Source organism: Blennius ocellaris, assembly GCF_963422515.1.
Source record: "Blennius ocellaris genome assembly, chromosome: 5".
Lineage (NCBI taxonomy): Eukaryota > Metazoa > Chordata > Actinopteri > Blenniiformes > Blenniidae > Blennius > Blennius ocellaris.
In genome coordinates this window covers 4,060,122-4,084,854 of record NC_137654.1, presented here as the reverse complement: position 1 = coordinate 4,084,854, position 24,733 = coordinate 4,060,122, and the positions used below count along the sequence as shown (strand labels likewise).

The 24,733-nt window shown below is 43.9% G+C and overlaps 1 protein-coding gene across 2 annotated transcripts; it reads left to right on the top strand.

The window, feature by feature from the left end:
* The first annotated feature begins 6,253 nt into the window (after nt 1-6,253).
* On the top strand, nt 6,254-23,677 carry dedd (death effector domain containing). 2 transcript variants are annotated; one of them, XM_080497513.1, is made up of 5 exons: nt 6,254-6,496; nt 9,601-10,212; nt 16,874-16,978; nt 17,593-17,730; nt 20,472-23,677. In XM_080497513.1, the coding sequence occupies exons 2-5, from the start codon at nt 9,669-9,671 to the stop codon at nt 20,864-20,866; spliced, it is 1,182 nt and encodes a 393-aa protein (XP_080353639.1). In that variant the 5' UTR covers nt 6,254-6,496; nt 9,601-9,668; the 3' UTR covers nt 20,867-23,677. The 2 variants fall into 2 exon arrangements, with proteins under 2 accessions (XP_080353639.1, XP_080353640.1); XM_080497514.1 differs by lacking the exon at nt 17,593-17,730.
* The last annotated feature ends 1,056 nt before the right edge of the window (nt 23,678-24,733 follow it).

Below are 24,733 nucleotides of genomic sequence, written 5' to 3'. Positions count from 1 at the left end.
CAGTTCCAAATCCAGGAAAACCTGCCAGGTCCACCACCTTCTCATGGTGGTCACCAACCTGCAATGGTGCCTGATTCTTCAACCACGATTTGTTACAGGTCTGCCAACATGGCTCAAAGATCACACCCAAACACATTCCACAACAGTTCATTTGGGTTTAGGTCAGAACTGCTGGGAGGCCAATTTATCTTTTCTGCTCTCAGAAGCTCAAAGCAAGAGTCGACAGTGACAGAAAACAAATGTTTGGTTTCAACAATCCATGAGAGCACGAACCACTCACCCACCAAACACAAACAGGGAAGTTTCCATCAGTACAACCCACATACTCTGGGCTGCTGCTCATCCCACAAGTGCATGTTCCTTACAAATGTGACCGAACTTCAAAGAGAAAATCTGGCTTTTTATTGAACATAAATGTAATCGTTTTTGCACAACTTCAATTTGATTATTGAGCTATATGGTACTGTTGTGTGTTTTCTAGAACTCTCAGACCAACATGTCCTTAAGGAAGAGGACGACCAGTTGCTCTGTGGACCAGAGCCAGAACTTCAGTTTGGACCAGGAGGAACCAGAATCTCCACAGATCAAAGAGGAACAGATGGAACCAGAATCCCTTCACATTAAAGAGGAGCAAGAGGAACCGCAATGTCTACAGATCAAAGTGGAACAGGGGGATCTGGAAGCGCCACAGTTTAAAGAGGAATCGCCAGAATCTCCACAAATAAAAGAAGAACAAGAGGATCCAGAACCTTTGCAAATTGAAGAGGCAGAAGAGGACACATACACATGTGAGGAGACAAAGCAGGAAGCCGAGATCTTTCTGGTCACTGTGACTGATGGGGAAAGTGGCCATAGAGAACTAGACAATGACCTCCTTCACTCAAACTCCTCCATGGCAGCCGACTGTCGAGATCAGGGAGGAAGACATTGCCAAGATTCAGGACCGAGTAGAAATGCTGAGGTGACACGAAACAGCAGTGACCCAGTCGACACGTCTGAGTTCACAGTAAATAATGAAAGTCACCACAACGGAATGGACAGCCTGCCTGTGTCTGACAGCTCCTGTAAAACTGACACAGGTAAACAGTTCAAGAATAATCCCAAAAAGATGGAACGTGACAGAATCAACACAGATCATAAGACAATCTTTTGTAAAATATGTGAGAAACACTTCAGTCACAGCAGCAGTTTGACAAAGCACATGAGAATTCACACAGGTGAGAAGCCGTACTCTTGTGAAATGTGTGGGAAAGACTTCAGCGACTGTAGTAGTTTGGCCAAGCACATAAGGATTCACACAGGTGAGAAGCCGTACACTTGTGAAACGTGTGGGAAGACTTTCAGGCACAGCGATCGATTAACTGCTCATATCAGAACTCACACCGGTCAGAGGCCGTACCATTGTGAAACATGTGGGAAGAGTTTCCGTGACATTGGTACTTTGACTCGACACATTAGAATTCACACAGGCGAGAGGCCGTATTCATGTGAAATATGTGGAAAAATGTTCAGGCAGAATGGTAATTTGACCGCACACATTAAGACTCACACAGGTCAGGGGCTGTATCCATGTGAAACTTGTGAAAAAAGTTTCTGTAACCGTAGTGCTTTGACGAGGCATCTAAGGATTCACACAGGTGAGAAGCTCTACCCTTGTGAGATATGTGGAAAAAGTTTCTGCTATAGCAGTACTTTAACTCGGCACATGAGAATTCACACAGATCAGAGAATGTATTCTTGTACAACTTGTGGCAAAGATTTCAGTCAGAGTGGTCATTTGACGTCACACATGAGAATTCACATAGGTGACAAGCCGTATTCTTGCACACCGTGTGGGAAGAGTTTCAGTCAGAGCAGTCATTTGACCACCCACATTAGGACTCACACAGGTGAGAAGCCGTATTCTTGTGAAACATGTGGGAAAAGCTTCAGGAGCAGTAGTCATTTGAATGTCCACATGAGAACTCATGCAGGTGAGTCTGGTACGTGAGTCATGCACATGAGAACTAGTCTGCAAGAATCTCTGAAATTGGAGAGACACGTAAGACGTGGCCAAAATAATGCACAGTATTTTGATTTATGTCGTTTTTTTGGTGGGGGTGGGGGTGGAGCAGTGGTTCGCGCTCTTGCTTCACAATGAAATGTTCAAATACCAGCCAGGGCCTTTCGCTATACAAATAAAATGTACTTACTTACTTACTTACTTCTGTGTGGAGCCTGCATGTTGGCTCCTCCAGTTTCCTCCCAAAGTCCAAAAACATGCATGTGAGGTTAAAGGTATACAGGAGGATTTTCAGGAATTTTAGGAAAGACCCGCCCTCTCCACCGTTTGAAAAAAATGCGCATGTGCAACGCTGTACCTGCTCCCGAGACGGAACGCCTACTAAAACGCGTGCGAGAGACGTGACGAGCCCAGTTCTCCTCGTGCACGCTCTGTTTACAAGTCACAAGTCGGCATCGCTCACATAAGCTCACTTTACAAGAAGATTTGCACCAGAGGGGGTGAAACTGTGTAAAAATGTCCGAGAATAATGCGTGGGGTCGGCCACCTGCATGATGAGGACCGTGTGGAGTGAGCTGCGCGCAGGGACGAGCACGTACGACGGGCTTACGTCATATATCACCAGAATGATTGACAATTGGGAGGACCAGTTATTTCGATGATCCACCCGGAAGAAGAAAATCCTCTACTATACCTTTAATTGGTGACTCTAAATTGCCCCGAGGTGTGAACGTGGTTGTTTGTCCTGTGATACTGGCGACCTATCCAAGATGTATCCTGTGTGTGGCCATGGTGAACTGGGATCGGCTCCAGTGCCCCGCAGCCCTGAGCAGGATTAGGTGGTATAGATAGATAGTTGGGTTTTTTCCATCAGTTTTGTGTGAAAGTCACCACTTGGCTGAAATGGCTGCAGTCGAGATTAAACCGCCTCACTATAATTTGTCTCTATATTTTTGTTTACATTGGTCTTCAATACATCAATAAACTTTGTATTTATGTCCAACTATGAAGGCAATTCTGTTCAATGATTTAATGTTTAAATAATGAGTCCTCTGTCTTAACAGTCTGATCGTGGCAGACTTTTTTCATGTCTTGGGTCCGATTCTACTTGAGGTTTATAAAAATGATTAATTATATGGGGTGGTTGATTTTTTTCTGCTATTTTATTTGAATGTGACATGCCTAACATGAATATATTGTAAATGGTGTTATATGAATACATGTAAATGAGATAAAAATAAACATAGGATTCTTATGGATGCTGTTTTACAACCTAATGTTTACCTGCTCCTCACAGGAAAAAGCAGGATGCCGGTGACCCATTGGCAAGAATCCTGCATTTGAATGTGTGATATACTCCTGTTTACCAGCATTACACGGAAGGACTGAGACCTTGAAACCATTCCACTTAAACAGTGTTGGAATTATGAACACATGCCTCACTTCCTGTATTTACTGCTCAGATATGATATTCACAACATGCAGCTGACAGGTTTTTTTCTTGTGTCAGGCAATTGTGGGAGCTGAAGGTGGATTCAATTCAGGATGTTAGTCCATCGCGTTCAACCTCTGCAGCTGCAGCAATATCACAACATCAAGACTACCAAGCACACATCATTTAGGAGCACTAGATCTGAAACAATGAAGGTGACTCCATGTTCTGCATAACGATTTAGTAAAAACACCCATCATTGCTGCTGTGGCATAACGTCCCTGTATGGAAGTGTGAGAAGATAGGATCGGTGTTGCTGAATGATAACGGGAAGCAGTGAAACAAACTTTGGTTTATATCTTATGTTGCCAGCAGTGACCTACTAAGTGTAAGTGCTATTTATTTGACAAAGGTTCAATAATAAAGATTAAGTTCATTGCTAGGGCTTTTCCACCACAAAGAACCAGGTTCTAGTTCAGCTTCATCTTTTGGCTCAGCTCCTTCTTCACCACGACGGACCGATACAATGACCTTATCACTGCAGACGTTGCACCGATCCACCTGTCGATCTCATGTTCCGTCTTTCCCCCACTCGTCAACAAGACCCCGAGATACTGGAACTCCTCCACTTGGGACAAGGGCACTCCACCGACCTGGAGGGGGCAAGCCACCTTTTTCTGGTTGAGAACAATGGCCTTGGATTTAGAAGTGCTGATCCTCATCCCAGCTGCTTCACACTCGGCTGCAAACCGCTCCAGTGCACGCTGGAGATCCAGGTTCGATGAAGCCAACAGAACCACATCATCTGTGAAAAGCTGAGATGAGATCCTGTGGTCCCCAAACTGGACCCCCTCTGGCCCCCGCCTGTGCCTAGAGATTCTGTCCCTTAACCATAAGTTAGATAAAAGAAAGCTCATATGAGCAAATAAACCTCAAAACCAAACCTCTAAACAATAGAAACAACAAAAGTCCTAAACCCTGCTGAAACTAAATGCAACACCCCCAGCTCGATTCAGCCTGGAACAATTTTAAAGGTGTCTGTATCCTTGGGGAATCATTTGCTGGGACACAGGCCTGAACAAGAGGAGACGGTGAGTTAAAGCGTTCCACTCACACACTGCAAAACACCTTCAAACATTCAGCACATGTGCATGGACACCTCCAAGAGTAAACTACGCTCCTATCACATATATGTGGCAGCGTGCTCAATCAAGCAATTGTCATGTCGCCTCCACAGATGGGCTGCCTGACTCGTGGCGCCCCTGACTAGACCTACAGCAACAACAAACGTTTCCAATAAACTACTTTCTTTTAAAATGACAACCATGTTCAATCTTTTATATGTGCAAAAATGTGCATTATCTATGAAGTGCTGTGTGTTATAGTGCTTTGTGAATATCTACAGTGCTTTTTGTAAATTGCTGCGAGTGATCATGTGGGTAACTAACTAGTGTTTTACAGTAAGTCGTGACACTAATGAAGATTCAAATATTTCTCAGCATAGCTAAAACAGTCGTTCAAAAAGACATTGCATTGAATTTTCACAGGTCGAACCTTCGTAGTATCCTAAAGACCTGCTGATTTTTTCATTGCTCAAGTTAAGTGTGTCTAAAGTCATGTTCATATATGTAACATTTACAGTACTTTGTGGTGACGATCATGTCAGGATGCAGGCAAGAGAAGAGGACAGTGAGTGAGGAGGATGAAGGTGTATTGCAAAAACATGCTAACAGCTGCTGTGTATCAAATCTCAAATTATATGCTGAAGAAATGTCTGCCCTTTTATTTTTGTTCAAAAACAAGATTAAGTAAGTGAGGGCAGCCCTCAGCCTGATGTCAAAGAACTGTTTATTACTGTGGATGCAGAAGTCTTCCAGTGATGTTCAGTAAATGAGTTCCTAGTCATATGAATGTCCTAATAATTAAATGACCTGATCTTCATAATCTCAACAATTTTCAAATCTGTAAAGCATTTATTTTACAAACTAGCCACCAACAAAGTCACTTGATTGAGAAATTATACTAACAAGAAAAACACAATAATTACACTTAAATCGCCTCGTTTCAGACTGATTAAACTCCAACCTGCCTTTGTTTGGAGCAACAATGAATATCTCCTTTTACTTTTATGAAAGATATACAAGCTGAGTGGTGTTTGGGACTACAAGGAATTCACAAGCGGATGTTTCTAAATCTAATAAAGGACTTTCATTGAAGTACTTGAGTGGGTTCTGCTTTTGTTGTGTTAAAAAAAGAAAAAAACACGTTCTCTGCTTGAAAATACTGTATAGCATGTGTGTTGATGTATATATTTTAAGTGAAGCGTGTTGCTGCTCCACTTTTTCATTTGATTATTTTTCTCATTCTGTTCTCATACCCTTGTAAACTGCAGCTCAGAGCCCAGAACAAAATTGCCCACAGGGACAATTAAAGTTCATCTTATGTTATGAAAACTTAACTTTGTATATAGAGGTCAGCCTTGTGCTTTTGTTCAAACTTGCACGAGAAAAATAAATGGAAGAAAGACAAGTGCGCTGTTGATCATAGATATATGTAGTAATTAAACACAAATTATTCTGTGTTGTAGTATATTGAAAATTATTCAGGTTTTTCATTACAAAGTATTTTCGCACCATGACAAAAACCTGGCATTCGAAACATTAAAAAAATATATGAAACATCTATTCTGAGGTCAAATGATGCAGGTGACTAAATAAATTCTATCAATACATTGACCGATCACGTAAACGCGTAAAGTTGACACCGGAAATCAAGCACGCGCTGAACCGGAAGTTCTTTCATTTTAGCTGGAGAAGGAATTGTTTGCTTATTTTGCCCCATGGTGTCGGTGTGAGCACCAGAAAGCTGGGAATGCTTTTCTCTACCCACCACAGACCGTAAATCTGCCGGAGAACCGCCGAATGTGCGGCCGAGCGGCTGTTAGACGGCAGGTTGTTCCCCCGGGCGGGCTGCGGTGTCACACACTTCGAAGCTAACGGAGCGTTAGCTCCAGCTGAACTTTGACAGTGTCGGGCTCGTCGGCAGCATCCACACGAAAGAAGGTAATGTAAAGTTATCCTCGAAATCACATGTCGGCCCTCTAACAGATTTTTGTTGTGTGTTTTACTTCCTGACTCGCACAGTTGAGCTGGCTAACGTCACTGGGCCAGCAGCCGTGAATCTAATAATACTGTACGAGCCACGATGAGAAATAAACAGATGCGCCAATCCTGGGATAAGTGTGGTTTTATGAGTCGGTCTGCTGTCACTTTGTCGCTACGTAGACTCTTTCAGCACAATATGAATAATCTTGTTGCGTTTCAATGACATCGTTTAGCTTGTGTGTAGTTCGCCGTCTGGAGCTAGGAGCTGGGCGCGAGCCTTACTGTCAGAGAAGACGAGCTTTGTGACGCTGTCCGCCACAAAGCTTCATATCGGGCCGCGTGCTGGACTCTACATGTCAATATGATGGATTAATGCAGCTTTACATAGTTGATGAACCCTGTCGATTGCCTCCACACGCCCCGTGTCCTCGGTGGACCTTGTGACTGATTGTTGACAAGAATGAACATTGTTAGATCGGTGCCATTCTTTGAACAAAACTCCAGTATGTGCCTAAAATATGAACACATAATATACATCAACTTTTAGGAATCTAAATCAATTTAATGTAGCCCAATCTGTCACAATTGGTCCAATCTCTGCAATAATTCCGTTTTATTTATATAGTGCCAAATACAAGTCATTTTAAGGTGGTTTTGGAGGAAAAAGACCAACAATTCGATCTGATAGGTGACAGTGGAAAGGAAAAACCTCCTATTAACAGGAAGAACCCTGCAGAACGAGACCCAGAGGTGGAGACTTTCTGTTGTTCTTGTTGGACACAGGACAGAAATGGATAAAATGCAGGGATGGACATGGAGAGAAAGGAGCAAAATGCAGATTTCCATAAATCAACTCACTGCGAATGTGATGGAAGAGCCCACCAGGAACTTTCAGTTCTGCTGTCAGAACATATGGAAAGGAGCAGACCGACAAAGAATGTTAGTGACATGTAATAGTGAAGCATTTCTGTAGCGTGAGAAAGGAAAGATGCAGGGTCTTGGTTTGCAGTCTAAACCTGTGGCAGTTTCACTAGAAAATGGTGGCCTGAACCAGCCCCAATAGTAAGCTTCAATTTTACTATTTACCAAGCCTTGGTCGGGCCCTATGCACATCTGGAATCCCCCCTCCCTATAGCACCCCAATCACATCTAAGCTTGACCATTAACATGCTGGTAGGTAGAGTTGGATGCTGCTCAACTCTCCCCACAGTTGGATACAGTTGAACTTTCCCCACATTCTCCTGTGGTATACAGTATTACTGACACTAGTTAAGAATAACTTTGTACATCCACATTGTTTCATCAAACATAAGAATCCTATAACAATACAAGTTACTATGTTTAAATGTGAAACCTTTCACTGTATAACACAATAAATAGTGTGTTCTGTAATATGAAGCGTCCATCACACAAAATAATATAACTTTTTCTGAAAAAACAAGACTGAGCGCTCTCCTCTTCTCCTCTCGTCTTCTCCTACTCACAAGTAGGGATGCTTGATCATGGAAAAAATCATAATCCCGATTATTTTGGGCAATATTGAAATCATAATTATTTACAAGATTATGTCTTTGAATTTGGAACAGCATTTATTGAACATGTTTAAAAAAAGACTCCAGTTAAATATCTAAATATATCTTGTAACGTAGTAGTAAAAAACTAAACTGTTATACTGCACTCAATCTTTTGAAAACAAGAAATAAATAAAATCAAATACAATAAGATATGGATATACTTCAATAAATAAGTCCAACATAAATACTTTGATAAATTGGTCCAAAATATAATAGTGGAGGTGTAGAGCGGATGATCGGGAGTCGGAGGCAAGCAACTCCATATTGTATTCTCCATTCCAACACACTTCTCAGAAAAACTTTTCTTTTCTCTATTTTTTTGTCCATGTGGTGTAACAACAAAACTACTTCCGCTCGGAAACCCCGGCTCCACAAAATAAAGGTCCCCACTGTGGTTACCAGTTAAGGTCATAATTCACCCAGTGACTGTGGAGTGGTGGGGAACTTTATTTTGTAGAGAGGTGGAGTTTCTGGTCAGTAGTATTTAGGTGTTGCACAGCGTGTGGCGCTGCGCTCTCATGTTGGAGAGAAAGAGAGAAAGTCCTTTGCTCAATACGTCACCTCCGACTCCCGTTCATCGGTTCGACAACGTAGTCGTTTTTCCTTGATTTTCCTCCATTATATGGATCCTGAGATCGTCTGGAGCCAAAATTGTAATCACGATTAAAATGCAATTAACTACGCAGCCCTACTCACAAGCATGTGGATTGAGCTGGATATGAAGTGTCCGGAGCACAAAGTTATATAACTGTAGTTCCTCCACGGCTACAAAGGAGAAAATTCATTAACGTGGTTCAGAACACAAAGGGAAAATCTGTTTTAGATGTGCTTTAAAAACAGCCTGTCTGATGTATAGACACAAGTCATTGGGGCAGGAACTTCAAAAGTCAACAGTCCCTTCTGAGCATAGGCTTTTAGCATTCTAAAGAGAGCAAGTTTGGGTTAGAAGCCTGAATCTGCTCAGAGCGGGTAAGGTTGGGCAGAGCTGATGACAGATTTGAAAGCAAATAAGAGGATTTAAAAATGGATCTTGAAATGTATGGGCAGCCAGTGCAGTGTTGTGGTTAGAAGATGAGCAGCAACCTTCTGGACCATCTGGAGGCAAGCAATGCAAGCCACACGAACCTCCAAAGTTGTACAGTAGTCCAGACGGCCGGTAATGGAAGCATGGACTGCCATTTCCAGGTGTTTCCAGGTGTAGTTAGACCAGCCGTCTCGGGTGGGAAAAACCTGGATGTTCCAACTACACTGATCTCTGGGTGTCAAGCTTTTCGGTCTGGATCCATTGAAATTCTAAGACCTGTGATGACCGGCAGTGAAAACTAGGCCAAAAAAACTAATAAAAATGTAGATTGAATACTGGGGCAGAAAAGCCCAGATGTTTGGACTTGAAGCATGAGGTGTCGTCGGGGTCAATGAGGATGTTTTGTGACTTTAAATGTCTCTCACTCTGTCTCACTCTCTCTCTGTCCATACATACTTGCACAGCTCACCGGTCGGAGCAGAGGACGTCAGCAGGAGAGATTCTTGTATCCCTCACCACATCGGCCCCGGAGATGACATCACAGCAGCCGCAATTGCCCAGCGCTGTCATTCCTCCCCAGCTCGCCCAGAACTCGTCTGCCCCTCAGGCCCGGCCTCACATTCAGGCCAACCAGCTGGACTCCAACCAGAGCCGGGCCAACGTGAGGCCTCTGGAACACAGGCCAGCAGCAGGCAGGCCGGGCTGCTCCGGCGGCGACAACAGAACCCTCTCCACGTCGTCTGCCAACCCCAGCTTGTCCAGAAGAGACGGGGCCTTCGAGCCGTGGCCCGAGGAGGCCGTGGACAACTCTCACGGACTATACTCGCTCCACCGGATGTTTGACATCGTGGGAGCGCAGCTGACACACCGTGATGTCAGGGTACTGTCGTTCCTGTTTGTTGACGTTATCGACGAGTATGAGCGCGGCGGCATCAGGAGTGGGAGGGACTTCCTGCTGGCCTTGGAGCGCCAGGGTCGCTGTGATGAGACCAACTTCAGACACGTTCTCCAGCTCCTGAGGATCATAACCCGCCATGACCTTTTGCCTTATGTCACGCTCAAGAAACGTCAGGCAGGTGAGTAAAGCAGCGTCGCGGGACGGGATCACCAGGTTGTTATTGCAGAATCTCCTGTGTTAAAACTCTTCGTTAGCTTAGCAGTACATGGAAAATAGTCGGTTCTCCGTAACATATTGAACCGTTCAGTTCCCTTCAGCTCTGCACGGAGCAATACACCCTTATAGACAGGTTGTCACTTCTGAAATTAATTTTTGTGTGTGTGTGTGTGTGTGTGTGTGTGTGTGTGTGTGTGTGTGTGTGTGTGTGTGTGTGTGTGTGTGTGTGTGTGTGTGTGTGTGTGTGTGTGTGTGTGTGTGTGTGTGTGTGTGTGTGTGTGTGTGTGTGTGTGTGTGTGTGTGTGTGAGAAACGATATTTAGGATAATTTGTACGGCCTCAATATTTTGAAAACATTATGAGAAATGTTTGACTCTCAGGAGAGATGAGGTCTCGCTCCTTAAAAAACAAAAACAAATCTAGCAACAGTTGAGTATTGATTATTGTTGTGGTTGATTCTGGTCAGCTGTGTTAACTTACAATGTAAGATTTATCCTAAAACGGGGATTGTTCATCACCATGACACACAAGTCCAAGTAAACATGAGCTGTGTTCAGGCCTCTGATGAATCCTTCACTACTTTTAAACGGCTAAAAAAGAATGTTGTTCTGTAACATTCCTACATGTTTTGACCTGTTAAAACAAAGGTAAGGTCCAAAACTTGCATGTGATATTGGATCTTATGTATGAACTGATTTAGTAATCCTCACTAGCAAAAGTTGCCATGGAAACAACAATGAAAGTATCTGACAATGAAAGTATCTGACCACATTTTCATTCTGGGTTTGAATCTGATAGATCATATTGGATTATGTGGTTGGATAGATGTGGTGCATGGCATTGAATGTATAGTACCAGTCCAAAGTAGGGCTGGGCGATTTTGCCTTAAAAAAGATCAGATTTTTTTTAAAGAAAAATTTTAGTTTCTATTCCATTTTCACATTTTCTTTCAATGCACTTAAAAATGACTGCAGACATCAGATATATTGTCAAAAGTGCAACTTTATTGCTGTGATTGTCCTCAAGAATTAAAATGCATAACACGATCCCAAAATAAAAAGTAAATGAGGCTCTGTCATGTGAAGTTGTCCTGCAGACGAGCCGTTCCTCCGAAAGGCCCCAGGATCTGAGCGCGTCTTTTAAGCCATGTGCAATTATTCCACTCGTGTTGTCCTCGGGGAAATAAGCTGTCTGGAGGCAGATGCTGCGTAGAGTCCAGACGGTGTTGATATAGTGGACCGTCAGACGGTTGCATCGTCCAGCTGGACCACAGGTCAGTGGTGGCCGAGGAAAACTGCATCTCCTCCAGCTCACGGCGGATCTTTTCCTGAGTTGTATTGTATGAGTGAGGCAGCGCTACGGTGAAATACTGCCGACTGGGAACAACGTGCCTCGCATCTAAAGTTTTCAGCATCTGATTAAAGCCTCGCTTTTCCACGGAATAAGTTGCGATATAAAACGTGATGGCCTCTGTAATGGCTTTCCATCGCGCACCGTTCTTCTCATAAGGGACACAGTTTGTAAAGCTCTCAAGAAGTGTGGTTTGCTTTAATCAGGTGTGCTGGAGCCGCCGTCTTCTTTTCAGAGCCGCGTGCGCTTCTCCCATTCTACGGAATGTTTATTCCTCAGGTGCTGGAAGAGATTTGTTGTACTGCTGCTTCCTGGAGCTCCGGCCTTTAAACATATTTTGCAGCGAAGCTTCGTCTGTTTCGTCTGATGCTTCAGAACCAAACCACTGAGTTAACTGTGCCTTTCTCTGCTGCAGGCTGCCATGTTGTTTGTCACTGTGTACGCGGGGGAGAGGTTAGCTCCCAGCGTGCTACGGTGACCCACGAGGACAAAACTGTAGTAGGGGAAAAAAACTCGAATTTGCAAAATAAAAATCGTTTTTAGCTGCAAATTTGATAAATCGATTAAATCGTTTTTTTGCACAGCCATAGTCCAAAGTTTGGACAAACCTTCCCACTCAAGGATTTTTCTTTATATTCTTAACTCTTTACATTGTAGATTCTCATTGAAAGCATTAGTACTATGAATGAACACGTAGAGAATTATGACGAAAACAAAGGCTTAAATATGTCAAAACATGTTTTCTGTATTAGAGTCCTCGTCGTGGCCACCCTTTGCTTTAATGACAGAGCTTTAAATAGCTGAGTGACGATAAGACATTTTGCGAGAGGGTGTTTTCTCCTACAAATGATTGTTGATCAACGATATTGTTCACACAAATCCTTTCCAACCAAATTAACCACAAATGTAATGATATTCATAACAATGCAAGTGTCCTGGTTCAAATGCAGTAAACGTTTATTTCTCTTTTTTAACATTGTAATTGGAATGTCAAGAAATTGTAAATACGGTAATTCCGAAAAATAAAACAATAAAAATCACATCCACAAACAGTAAAATAGACCCGTCTGTTAAGAAAAAAACAAAACAACTGACTAACACCACGCACACCAAAAACAAATAATATTAAAAATAGAAACTCCCGACTGGGAAAACAACGAGGTGTGGTGGTTATGTTTTGGATGAGCACGTCAGTTTGGTGTGTGTGTACTTGTGTTCACAAGAGCATTCACTCCCTTCATTCCACGATGAAACCAACGCGCCCCGGTGTGAGGCCGACGCACAGACTGAACTCTCTCCTCATCCAGCTTGTTTGGAGGCCTGAGATGAAAAAAAACAAACCTGCTGCATGCATGTTTTAGTTCTTTTCCACCAAAAAGAACCAGAGCGAGTTCAGGGCCAGTTCTTAAATGAGCACCGCCAAAGAACCTTTTTTTTTTTTTTTTTTTCCGGAAGTATTTTGGTGTTACGCTGCACTCTCATGTTGAATTTTGAGATCGTCTGTAGCCGTAATCGTAATTGCGATTAGAATTCGATGAATTGAGCAGCCCTACTGGGTACCCATTAAAAACGTTTTTTTATGGGTACCCAGTACCCGCCGTTTTTGATTCAGTTCCTACTTGGAACCGAATTTCTGTACTCAACCCTAGCAATAATCTGCATTTAACAACTTTAAATCATCTAAAACCCAAATGTGCTTTTCATAGTCCATTTTCAGATACTTGTAGTTCTTTCCCTCCACGGCAGACGTCACTGACTTGTGCTGCTGTTGGATTATTATGACATTACTAAGGGAAAGTGCGGTCTGACTGCTACACCAACGTGATCGCCTTTCGCTAAGTCCTGTAGGAAGCCTCCTAACACCTTTCCCTAACCCTGTGACATCATCCACAGGATTAAGGTAAAGTCCATAGATAAGTAGATAATAGGGACTTTTTGGACGTACCCTGAGAACAGGGGTGTCCAAATTCGGTCCTGGAGGGCCAGAGTCCTGCGGGGTTTCTCTCTCTTCCAGTTGCAGCACAGTTGATTGCAATGAAAGGCTCGTTATTGGGCTTTTTCACAACCTTAGTGATGACATTATCATTAGATTCAGGTCTGCTGAAGCAGGGAGAGAACTAAAACATCCGGAGCGGTACGGCAAAGCATAACCGGTGCCTGCTTCCACTGCAGAAAGTAGGTTATAAAGTAGGTGGGGTTTAGGGCACCACAGATATGTGACGTTACATCAGTCGTCTCAGCCAGGGCGGCAGATCTGGACTTTATGAATTCTCTGTTGTTGTTGTTTACATCCTCTGCTTTGCACTAGTTGTTTAGTCAACTTTTATTTTTTGCAGTCACAGAGCTGCAGCTGCAACTTCTGTGTTGGTCCTGAGAGAGCGAACGCTCCAGTGACTCTCCCTGCACCCGAGCGTGCCCCAAATAATCCACAAATGCATGTAGATCTCTATTGTCCTTGGTAATCTTAGGCCATAAACGAATCTTGTCACGATATCCTTTGCCAATGATGAAGGGATCTCTGAATCTTTCTTCGAGAGTTTTCAAGACAGCAAGGTAAGCGGTGTCTGTTCCGACGAGGAAATGACCGTCGATGGCGTACTTTCTCAAATAGAAGAGTTTTTCTTGCAATGGCAGGTTCTTGCGATAAACAAAGAGCGTTTCCAATCATTGTGCTGCAGCGGATCTCCCAGAAAGACTGCTGGTTCTGGAATTGGAATCCTATTAGCACCGATGGCTTCAGCGAGAGTTAGCACAAGATCCACAGAGGCGACTGGGGATGTAACAGAGGTGACTTGAGGTTTAGTGGGGTCTGGTGGAGGTACAGAAGCTTGAGGTTTAGTGGGGTCTGGTGGAGGTACAGAAGCTTGAGGTTTAGTGGGGTCTGGTGGAGGTACAGAAGCTTGAGGTTTAGTGGGGTCTGGTGGAGGTACAGAAGCTTGAGGTTTAGTGGGGTCTGGTGGAGGTACAGAAGCTTGAGGTTTGGTGGGGTCTGGTGGAGGTACAGAAGCTTGAGGTTTAGTGGGGTCTGGTGGAGGTACAGAAGCTTGAGGTTTAGTGGGGTCTGGTGGAGGTACAGAAGCTTGAGGTTTAGTGGGGTCTGGTGGAGGTACAGAAGCTTGAGGTTTAGTGGGGTCTGGTGGAGGTACAGAAGCTTGAGGTTTAGTGGGGTCTGGTGGAGGTACAGAAGCTTGAGGTTTAGTGGGGTCTGGTGGAGGTACAGAAGCTTGAGGTTGCGGTGTTGGAAGAGCATACAAGGATGGATTAGTGGAAGTACTTACTGGTGAGGAAAACAACTGCTGAGAAATGTTACCAGAGAAAGTTGGTAGTTTGATAGAACGGTCTTGCTTTGGTGGAGTTAAAGATACAGGAGTCTTCTCATCATTCTCACCGTGAATACTTTCAGCATAAACCTCTAGCGTTGCTTGTGCTGCATTATGTTTTTGTAACTCCTTTAATAGTTCCACTTCTTTTTTCCTTTCCTTCTAATCTTGATTTTATTGTTGTGCTTTCAGTTAGAAACTGTGCTCTTATTCTTGCATCTTCTACTTCAAGCTCTATTTCCTCTTCACATTGATGTTGTGTTTTCATTATTTTAATCACCTCTTCTGTGGCTGCTACTTCCGCTGCAGCTCGTTGTCTTTGTAAGATTGAATCTGTGCATGACCATTTGGAATATCTGGAACTGACCTTTGACTTCTGTGAGCATCCAGATGAGGTATAAGACACTATCTTGAAATATGGACTCCAAATCTGGCCAGGGAATGTCATTTGGGTTCCCATTTTCTTCAAGAAAGTATTGAGCCTTTTTTTTGGCTGCTTTCGTGATGGCCCAACATAAATCACTTCTTCAGTGTAGCTGAGATTCAGGAGTTTCAATATCTCGTATTTTCCCATATAAATGGCTGATATCTGATTGCAGAATATCAATTCTCACAGCTTCTGTGATTAAATCAATGTCTTTGCCTTTCATGAAACTTTTAAAGCTGTTTATGTGGTACTTCCATTTCTTATACGTTCGTTCAAAGTCATTTTTATGATCTTTTAACATTGCATCTTGCAGGCATTTTCCTCTTTCTGTGCGTGTGAGTGTGCGCTTACTTCTGGAGGTATGTCATCCTCTGCTTGGAACTGCAGGACACATTCTTCACTCTGACTTTGAATAACTTTGTTGTCTTCTGGTGCAGCAGGAGCTGCACTGACGACTTTCTTTGAGGACTGTGCTGGAGTTTCATCTTTGTCAGACATGTTGAAACTCATGAAAGTAGCTTAGAATTGTATATGAATCTGGAGTTCATTACTAACTATGACACTCAAAGAAGTTTCAAAGTAGTATTTTCAAAGTCATACCTTAATTGCTGGCAAACAATTTATTACACAACTTAACTCCAACAATTAGTATGATCTTGATAAACATTCATGTATTTGTTGCATTCTTGAGTTCTTTCAACTAATAGGTGGATTTAAAATGTCCAGTTGCTGCTTGCTGGCATACGTTGGGGTGTAAACGCAATTGAGATTCAAAACAGTTCACAAATGAACTGAATTGAACAAAATGTATTGAAATAATTTCTTTTTCATTTGTGCTGCGGTTGACCGCATGTTTTGTTATACGTCATTCATTTAGTTTCCATACATTTGTAATTTGTTCCTTGAATTCTGGCGAAGACTTAGCTGAAGTTGTGAGTAATTAAAGTAATTAGCCTTATTGGGTAAATCACGTTGCTCTTATCTTGTTTAGTTGGTCGTCCACTTTCTGCTGCGTCTGTCATGATTTGGATTCTTTTTGATGTAAATCCCTCTGAGTTTATGAAGTGTTTCTTCACGGATCCTGTTTCATCCCAAGACCTTTTTAAGGTTGTTTTGTTGACTGAGTGAAAGGAATAATTTCGTGAAAGCTTCAGGAAGCCAAAGGGCCACATGTGGTTTCAAACCTGCACTTGCATCCAGTCCACGACGGCCCCGGCAAACCAAAACCAAACTTTGTGTTTACACTCTCTTCAGTTAGTTTGTTACAAATGTCGAAATGACTGATTAAACAATGAATGATAAAGCTTCAACACCTTCGTTCCTCGTACTGCTTTCGTCCTAACAGAGGAGGCTGAAATCACCCAGCATGCACCTCAAACCGCTCAATTCTTTCAATGACGTCCTGAAAACGGGCCTCGGTGTTTTCCCCCCAGCAGGACCGCTGACAGAAATCCCGACTCAGCGTTTTGTGGGACGTTCCGGTCGAGCTGCAGTCAAAAAGTAACCCGAGGGTTGGTTTTGTTTCAGTGTGCCCAGATCCTGTGGACAAGTACCTGGAAGAGACGTCCGTGCGTTACATTTCCCCGAGAGGAGCGGCGCAGAGCGAGGACGCGGCCCCCCACAGGCCGACCGGTGGGTGTCTCACTCACACTCTTTCAGCTTTACACTCACCTCTTGCAACTCCAAGCTGATTTCCACGCCGGTGCTTCATGCACCCTCTCAGTTCAGTTTCTGATCTTTGTTTCTCCTCTCTGATCTGGAATCCCTTTGAATATCTTTCAAGTCTGCTGACGTGCAGCATCATGTGTCCGTAATTTAACAACAGCCTCACCTTGATCGCTGCTGATCTCAAAACCAAAAAGTCCTTGACAAGCCTTCAATCCTGAACAGTTTACCCCAGTATTTGATCGATTTAAGTAATATTTGATCTGAAGACTTGAATGAAGTGAAAAAAGGATTTTTATAATGCAAATAAATGACCATGTTTACACATAAACTGAAGGAGGCATGTAAATGTCAAAATGTGAGCTGAGGTGTTTTTAAACCACACGATTCGTTATTCTGCATAACACTTATTTGTGATGTTGACATTGAGCTTTCTGCCTCTCAGAAGGTGTAAACGGCTTGTTTACCTGCCCAATATCACATGACAGGAGAGAGAGAGGGTGGTGGTTCTTTAAAGTCTCACAGCAGCTCCTTGCAGGTTCTGATCAGAACGGAACGTAAAAGCTTGATTAATTTTCCAGGTCCACAGCCAGTTATCTGCTGCTCCCCGGCAGGACCGCACGTTGGCCCCCCCCGAACAAAGCCGGCCCCCGCTGCACCGAGCCGCAAACGGAAGAGAAGTCACTCGTCAGCCGACTGCAGAGAGAAGCAAACATGTGGTAAAAAAAAATAAATAAATAAAAAAATTCTAATGTTCCACGTGAAGGAAACACAGAATATTTCAGTGCTTCTGAGTTTTCAAAGCTTCTAGGAGTAAAAAGAAAGTCTCCACAGTGTTAATCTGCATGTGGCAACTTGTGTAAACTAAGGTCAAGAGAAAGAACACTGCTCATTGAAAGAAGGAACCCAGGAAACACAAAAGGCAGTTTTTAAATAATGATTTTATTTAAGTAAAATAAAAAAATGTCAAACCTTCCCGGCCCTGTGTGAAAAACGTATTAACCGGTCAGGCCCCCCTCAGCAGCAGCGACTCAAATCAAGCCTTTTCTATAATGAGCAACGAGTCTCTCAAATCTCTCTGGAGGAGATCGGCCCACCCTTCTTTGCAGAATTGTTTTAATTCAGCAACACTGGAGGGTTTTCAAGCATGCGGGGCCTATTTAAGGCCGCGCTGCACTGCAGCATTTCCATCACTTCAGCTTGATGTAATGAACGGATGGCCCAACGTTCTCCTTCAGGATTTTCTGGTTGAACACAGAATCTGTGGCTCCATCAACCACAGCCCAGACCATGATGCTCCCACCACCATGCTTCACTGGAGGTGGTGAGGGGAGGCTCTTCCTTTTACACACACCTTCTGAAAAGTTCCACTTTTGTCTCGTCAGTCCAGAGGATCTTCTCCTGAGAGTTCTTCTGTTGGGTCAGCGGAGGTTTTCTGTTCTCTTCCTTATTGTCTTAACTGAGACCAGAGGCCTGCAGTTCTTCAGACGTGGTCCTGGTTCCTTGGTGATGTCCTGGTTCCTCCTGGTTCCTTGGTGACCTCCTGGTTCCTTGGTGACCTCCTGGTTCCTTGGTGACGTCCTGGTTCCTTGGTGACCTCCTGGTTCCTTGGTGACCCCCTGGTTCCTTGGTGACCCCCTGGTTCCTTGGTGACCCCCTGGTTCCTTGGTGACCCCCTGGTTCCTTGGTGACGTCCTGGTTCCTTGGTGACGTCCTGGTTCCTTGGTGACCTCCTGGTTCCTTGGTGACCTCCTGGTTCCTCCTGGTTCCTTGGTGGCCTCCTGGTTCCTTGGTGACGTCCTGGTTCCTCCTGGTTCCTTGGTGACCTCCTGGTTCCTTGGTGACCCCCTGGTTCCTTGGTGACCCCCTGGTTCCTTGGTGACCCCCTGGTTCCTTGGTGACCTCCTGGTTCCTTGGTGACCTCCTGGTTCCTTGGTGACGTCCTGGTTCCTTGGTGACGTCCTGGTTCCTTGGTGACGTCCTGGTTCCTTGGTGACCTCCTGGTTCCTTGGTGACCTCCTGGTTCCTTGGTGACGTCCTGGTTCCTTGGTGACCTCCTGGTTCCTTGGTGACCTCCTGGTTCCTCCTGGTTCCTTGGTGACCTCCTGGTTCCTTGGTGACCTCCTGGTTCCTCCTGGTTCCTTGGTGACCTCCTGGTTCCTTGGTGACCTCCTGGTTCCTCCTGGTTCCTTGGTGACGTCCTGGTTCCTTGGTGACCTCCTGGTTCCTTGGTGACCTCCTGGTTCCTCCTGGTTCCTTGGTGACCTCCTGGTTCCTTGGTGACCTCCTGGTTCCTCCTGGTTCCTTGGTGACGTCCTGGTTCCTTGGTGATGTCCTGCTTTCCAAAATGTAATTAGCCTCAGTTAATTCCTGATTGATCCATGGAGGCCATTACTTTTTCACTCAGGACCGGGGAGCTTCACACATTTATTCGCTTCTAACATTAAATCGTCATTTAAAAATGACATTTTGTGTTTATTTTGGTCATGTTTGTCAGATATTTACATTTAGTTGATGATCCTAAACATTTTACTTAAGGAATTATTCCAGACAACAAGAATTGGAGAAAGGAGACGATGTTTGTTGACGGTGCCGTACAGAGCAGCTTTTCACTCTTGGCCAGCATGTTGATAAGAATAAAGGCTGGCTCTTTATTTCCCACTTACTTTAAACTAGAACACTGATTACGTAGTGGTTCCTTCTCCTGTCAGGTCTGTTGACATGAGAGGACTTTAGGATGTTATGACAGTCAAACTGTTGAGGCTCATCCTGTTCTACTGTACAGACGACTTCAGACGTCAGGAAATACACAAAACATCCCCAGAGACTTCATGATGCTCTGAGCAGATGATCTTTTTGAACAAATGTCAGATATTTCAATAATTTTTCGTCCCATTCAAGTGTTAGGATTCAAACGCTTTCCATTGCAGGCCTCATCCAGAAACTCTACAACCACTGGCCTCACTCGGAGGAAGACATGAACCTGCTTTTAGTCTTCCTGAAGGTTTTCTTCACATTTGAAGTTGAGCAGTTGAGAAATGTTGAGCGTTCTGACTCGAGCTCCACATGGCGTTACAATGTCAGGCCACTAGTGGGTGCTGTGACTTGTAAGAGAGAACCCCCGCATGCTGACGGAGAACAATCAACACAGTCCCCTCACCACAGCCTGGATTCGTTCCTCTTCTAAACCATGTTTACTGCCACAGTGTGCATTCCAGGAGAGCTTCCTCCTCCTGGTGTTCATGGAGACAGATAGTAATACGTGTCACCTCTCTAAACGTCCCCTCTTGTGTGTGGAGACAAAACAACCAGAAGCAAACTAAGGTTCCACTTTAAAGACCTTGTTGTGTGAAAGGCCTTTTTCGTGATCATAAATTGGAGCTTGTGTGGACTGGCCAATTTGGAGCCTTGCTTTTTTGTGTAGCGGCTGAAAATAACGTGAGCTGACCTTGTGTTGCAGATATCCGCCTGCGGGTGCGTGCTGAGTACTGCCAGCACGAGTCGGCCCTGCAGGGCAACGTCTTCTCCAACAAGCAGGAGGCGGTGGAGCGCCAGTTCGAGCGCTTCAACCAGGCCAACACCATCCTGAAGTCCCGAGACCTGGGCTCCATCATCTGCGACATCAAGTTCTCGGAGCTCACCTACCTGGACGCCTTCTGGAGGGACTACATCAACGGCTCGCTGCTGGAGGCCCTGAAGGGCGTTTTTATCACAGATTCCCTAAAACAGGCGGTCGGCCACGAGGCCATCAAACTGCTAGTCAATGTGGACGAGGAAGATTACCAGGCCGGGAGACGCAAACTGCTGCGGAACCTGGTGACGAGCGGCGGGAGCAGCAAAGACTCCCCGTCTTAGAGCCCCGGGAGCAGCGCCCCCCCGCGGGGGGCCTGGCGAGGCGCGGCAGTGTCATTTCAGGTGCCTGAAAGAAACAAAGGAAACCTCCCGAGCTAAGGTCATAGGATTGGTACTCGGCACCTCCCCCAGCGTAGCATGCACGGGAACCTGGAAACTGGCGTGTCCGGCCGTTCCCAACATCCAGCTTGTCGTCCCTCCTGGCGGGGACGAGTCGCCTCATCCAGACGCTTCTCGAGTCCACACTCTTGTTTTCAGTACGGGGAACCTGCCGGAGGACTTCCTCCCAGTGGGAGCGGCTCTCGGGTTCTCACGTACTTTTGCACATTGATGGATTCCTGGAGTGTTTTGTCTGTCCCTTTTTGTTTCTTTAGCCGATCAAGTTGAACCCGACGTCTCTGTCGACATCACTCTGTCCTCTTTCTTTACCGTCTTCTCAGCGGCTGTGGTTCCAGCAGGAAGGGACGCTCCCCGCCGTTTACTGCTGCAGGAAAGGTCCCATTCTTTTCTGTCGGTGTAAACTCATGCAGCGTTTTCCATTTGTCCGGGTTTGAATAACGTCACTCAGTCATCACGACACGACACCGAGCTTCTTCTGAAGGATTTGCAACAACTGAACATGAATGAAAGGAAATAGTGTTTATTGTGAAGCTGAAGAGTTCAGTGACCCGTCGCTCAGCTTGTGTTGGAAATTCTGTAATCTTCTCTTTAAAATCTGACCAGTGGTGAATACGTTTTCAAATTGAGCCAATTCCAAGTGTTTTTGTGAGCTTGTTTCAGAACTAAACACTAAAATAACAGTGAATACACCGGTTTACTTTGTGGTTGAGAGTCAGGAACACGGCCTGCTGCTGTCGGGGCCCCTCCGTGATCTCCAAACTCCTCGGTAATCAGATTACAGTTGTCTCACAGGCTTGCTTCCTGTAGAGGGCCAACGTGTGAGAAAAGCTTCGTCATGCTTCAGCATTCACAGTGCTGAGTCAGCAGAAAACTCCCAGTAGTTGTTTGGACATGTGTAATATCAGTGATATATATATATATATATATATCAAAGATGAAGTTTTAGCCGTTTGTGATGAGATTATTTTAATTGTGTAGCACAAGTAGAACTGAAATCCGCCTGGAGGTTTCTGTCAGAACGAAGCAGGAGCAGTTCAAGAGGTTCCAACGGCAACATTCGGTTTCACTTCACTGCCCCTCCTCATGTTTTAACGTCACGCGTTACTCCTGCATTTCCCCCGTTGGTTTGCCAAAATGTTTGTAAGCAAATTTTACCTCAGATTTTAAATTGTAACTCGACTCTTTGTGGAGTTTTGCTTCAGTTTAATGTTGAACTCAAACTCTTGAGTTTGTGTCTCGTGTTTTTACAAAATGTTCTTCCTTGTTGAAGAAGGAAAAAAAAAAAAGTCATTGTCCCGATGAGACCAGGTGGTGTTAAAAGCTCCAGTTTGTGTTCATTCTCTGAATTATTTACGCAGTTTTCCACAACAGTTCTGAAGATGTCAGGAGGTCAAAGTGACTCCTCTGAGCTCCACACCGTGTTCTTCTGTTCTCAGCATTAAATCTGTTTTCTGTGCTGCTTTGCTTCACTTTTCTTTTTCCTGGTTACAGGTTTTAACGTGCGTCAACCTTCTGGGGTTCAGGGTTTTCCCCAGGATGCCTTCCTTTATTCTTTAAAAGAACAAACCACAACAAATAGTTGTAAAACCAATTTAAACTTCTTCCATGTGAGTGATTGTGGAAACCTGACGTTCTTCTGCTCAGACATCAACTCGTCTCAGTCAGTTGGGAGGTTTGTGTTTTTACTCTTATTTTCAGTTCTCAATCAACTTTGAATTGCTTCCAGGGTTTGTTTTTTTGTTGTTGTTGTTGTTTTCTTTCACTTTGCCGTCAGACGAGGATCCGTAGAAAGTCTGTCCGTTTCTGATGGGCAGGACGGGACAGACATGCTAACGTTAAAGGTTAAGCGCCTCTGCTGCTGCTGGTTTGAAGGTTTGTGTTCCAGCGGCTGTGAGGCTCCGGGGGTCAACCGGCAGCTCACTTCAAAATGGAACTTTCATGTGCTTGCAGTGCTGCTTTTAGTACTTCACATCCCATGAATGCTTCAAGTGTTTTTGACATTTTAACATCCATTTGTTTATTCAGTGACTCCATTGAATCATAGAAATATAATTTAAAGGCATACGGAGATCTCTCCATATTATTCCCTCACCGACAAAACATTCTCACACATTTACATTTGTCTTAAAAAAACATTTCACTTAAAAACAAGTTCAATTGTGTTTTATACATGTTCTGCCTTCATTTTCTGTAGTGTTGCATTGTGGCTTTTCCATTTTAATTCAACTCATTGATCAGAATCCGTTCTCATGGAAAGAAAAAGGCATTCCTCGACTCCCTGGCGGAAAACCAGTTTTACTGCTTTGATTTGAATCATTTGGTCTGTTTTGTGCTTATTTTATATTTTCAGACATGTACATTTGAACGTCTCGTAATATAAAACTGCATAAATGTGACGTGGACACAAACTGGTGCTGGACGTGTCTCCAAGCCTCATTTTTCACTCGTCAGACGGACGTCAGGTCACTGTGAAGGATGAAACTAATCTCATGTAAAGGTTGCAGAGTTAGTATCTATTATATAGGTTGGTGTCTGTTACGTTGATTGTATGTTATCTTAGTTGTTTAACGCAGCTTTCCCGCAGAACTTGCATGTGTCCCCGTCCCTCTGGACTCAGTGCTGCCATTTGTAAATAACTTCTGGATGTCCGGTTTTCTTACTTCAGTTTTTGCATTTCTTGGAGCAAAGCGACAAATAGGACTGTTAATAAATTAATTGGATGGGTTTTGTTGATGTTCTGATCCTAATGAGCCTTTTTTTAAATAAACCTCACATGGCACAGTGTACATTTCCGAGAGGATACTCTTTTTAACTTCATCCACAGTGTGAATGTCTGTTTTTATCTCCATGATTCTGCAAACCGCAGCTCTTTAGCTCCTCTTCATTGGTTCCCTGCAGTTTTCCCAAGGTTTTGTAGAAATTAGCTTTTTTTAAATGGTGTTAAGCTTGTATGTGAAGCGATAAATGTAACTCAGAAGAATGATTCAGTTAACTAAATTCTGCATCATATACATAGAGAAGTCAAATGTCTTTGCCACCCACTGATCCATTCTGACGAAAGGAAAAGTTCCGACAGGTGATAGTTGGTTTGAAAACTACAGAAAGAAACATTTTAAATGTATGTGATCCAAGAACCTTATTTACCAGACTTCTCCGACCCACAAAGGCATAATATTTATTTAGCTAATATTTAGGCTTCCAGTCATTTTAGGCCATTCGTGACAACTGAACCAGGTTTTTTTTTTTCATAATTGTTTTTTAATTCCATCATCTTAAAGAGAGACGAGCTCTATTAGAAATCAGATCACAATGTTAATTTTTATTTGTTGGTGAAACCTCCATACAGCCTCTGGAGAGTGACTGCAGAGCCTCGCTGGACAACCCAGTGGAATACCTTCGTCTGTCAAAAACCTAACTTCACAAAATTGCACCATGGTCACGTTTCATCTGTCGTCTTTTCTTTGGACAGGCTTCAGGTCACGTGACTGCTCAACTACTCCCTGCAGGAAGACAACATGGCTTCTCTTATTGGTGTTAAATTGCTATTTTTGAAGATGGCTTGTGTGTGCAGCTTCATTTTGACAGCTTTCCCAGTAACAAATATTCACTTTATTTTCTTAGTATGCATTTGGATCCATTTTCATACAATCATTTAGGCCTGTGATCTGTGCTTTTTTCTTTTCAATGCACATTCTTTCAGTTTTCTCATCAAACCAAAGATTTTATGTCACAATGAAACCTAAACAAATC

What these genes read in the sequence shown, in the direction of transcription:
- dedd (XM_080497513.1), top strand. Translation starts at nt 9,669, where the DNA reads ATGACATCACAGCAGCCGCAATTGCCCAGCGCTGTCATTCCTCCCCAG. An exon ending in GCTCAAGAAACGTCAGGCAG is followed by an intron (nt 10,213 to 16,873) that starts GTGAGTAAAGCA and finishes GTTTTGTTTCAG; the next exon opens with TGTGCCCAGATCCTGTGGAC. An exon ending in GGCCCCCCACAGGCCGACCG is followed by an intron (nt 16,979 to 17,592) that starts GTGGGTGTCTCA and finishes TTAATTTTCCAG; the next exon opens with GTCCACAGCCAGTTATCTGC.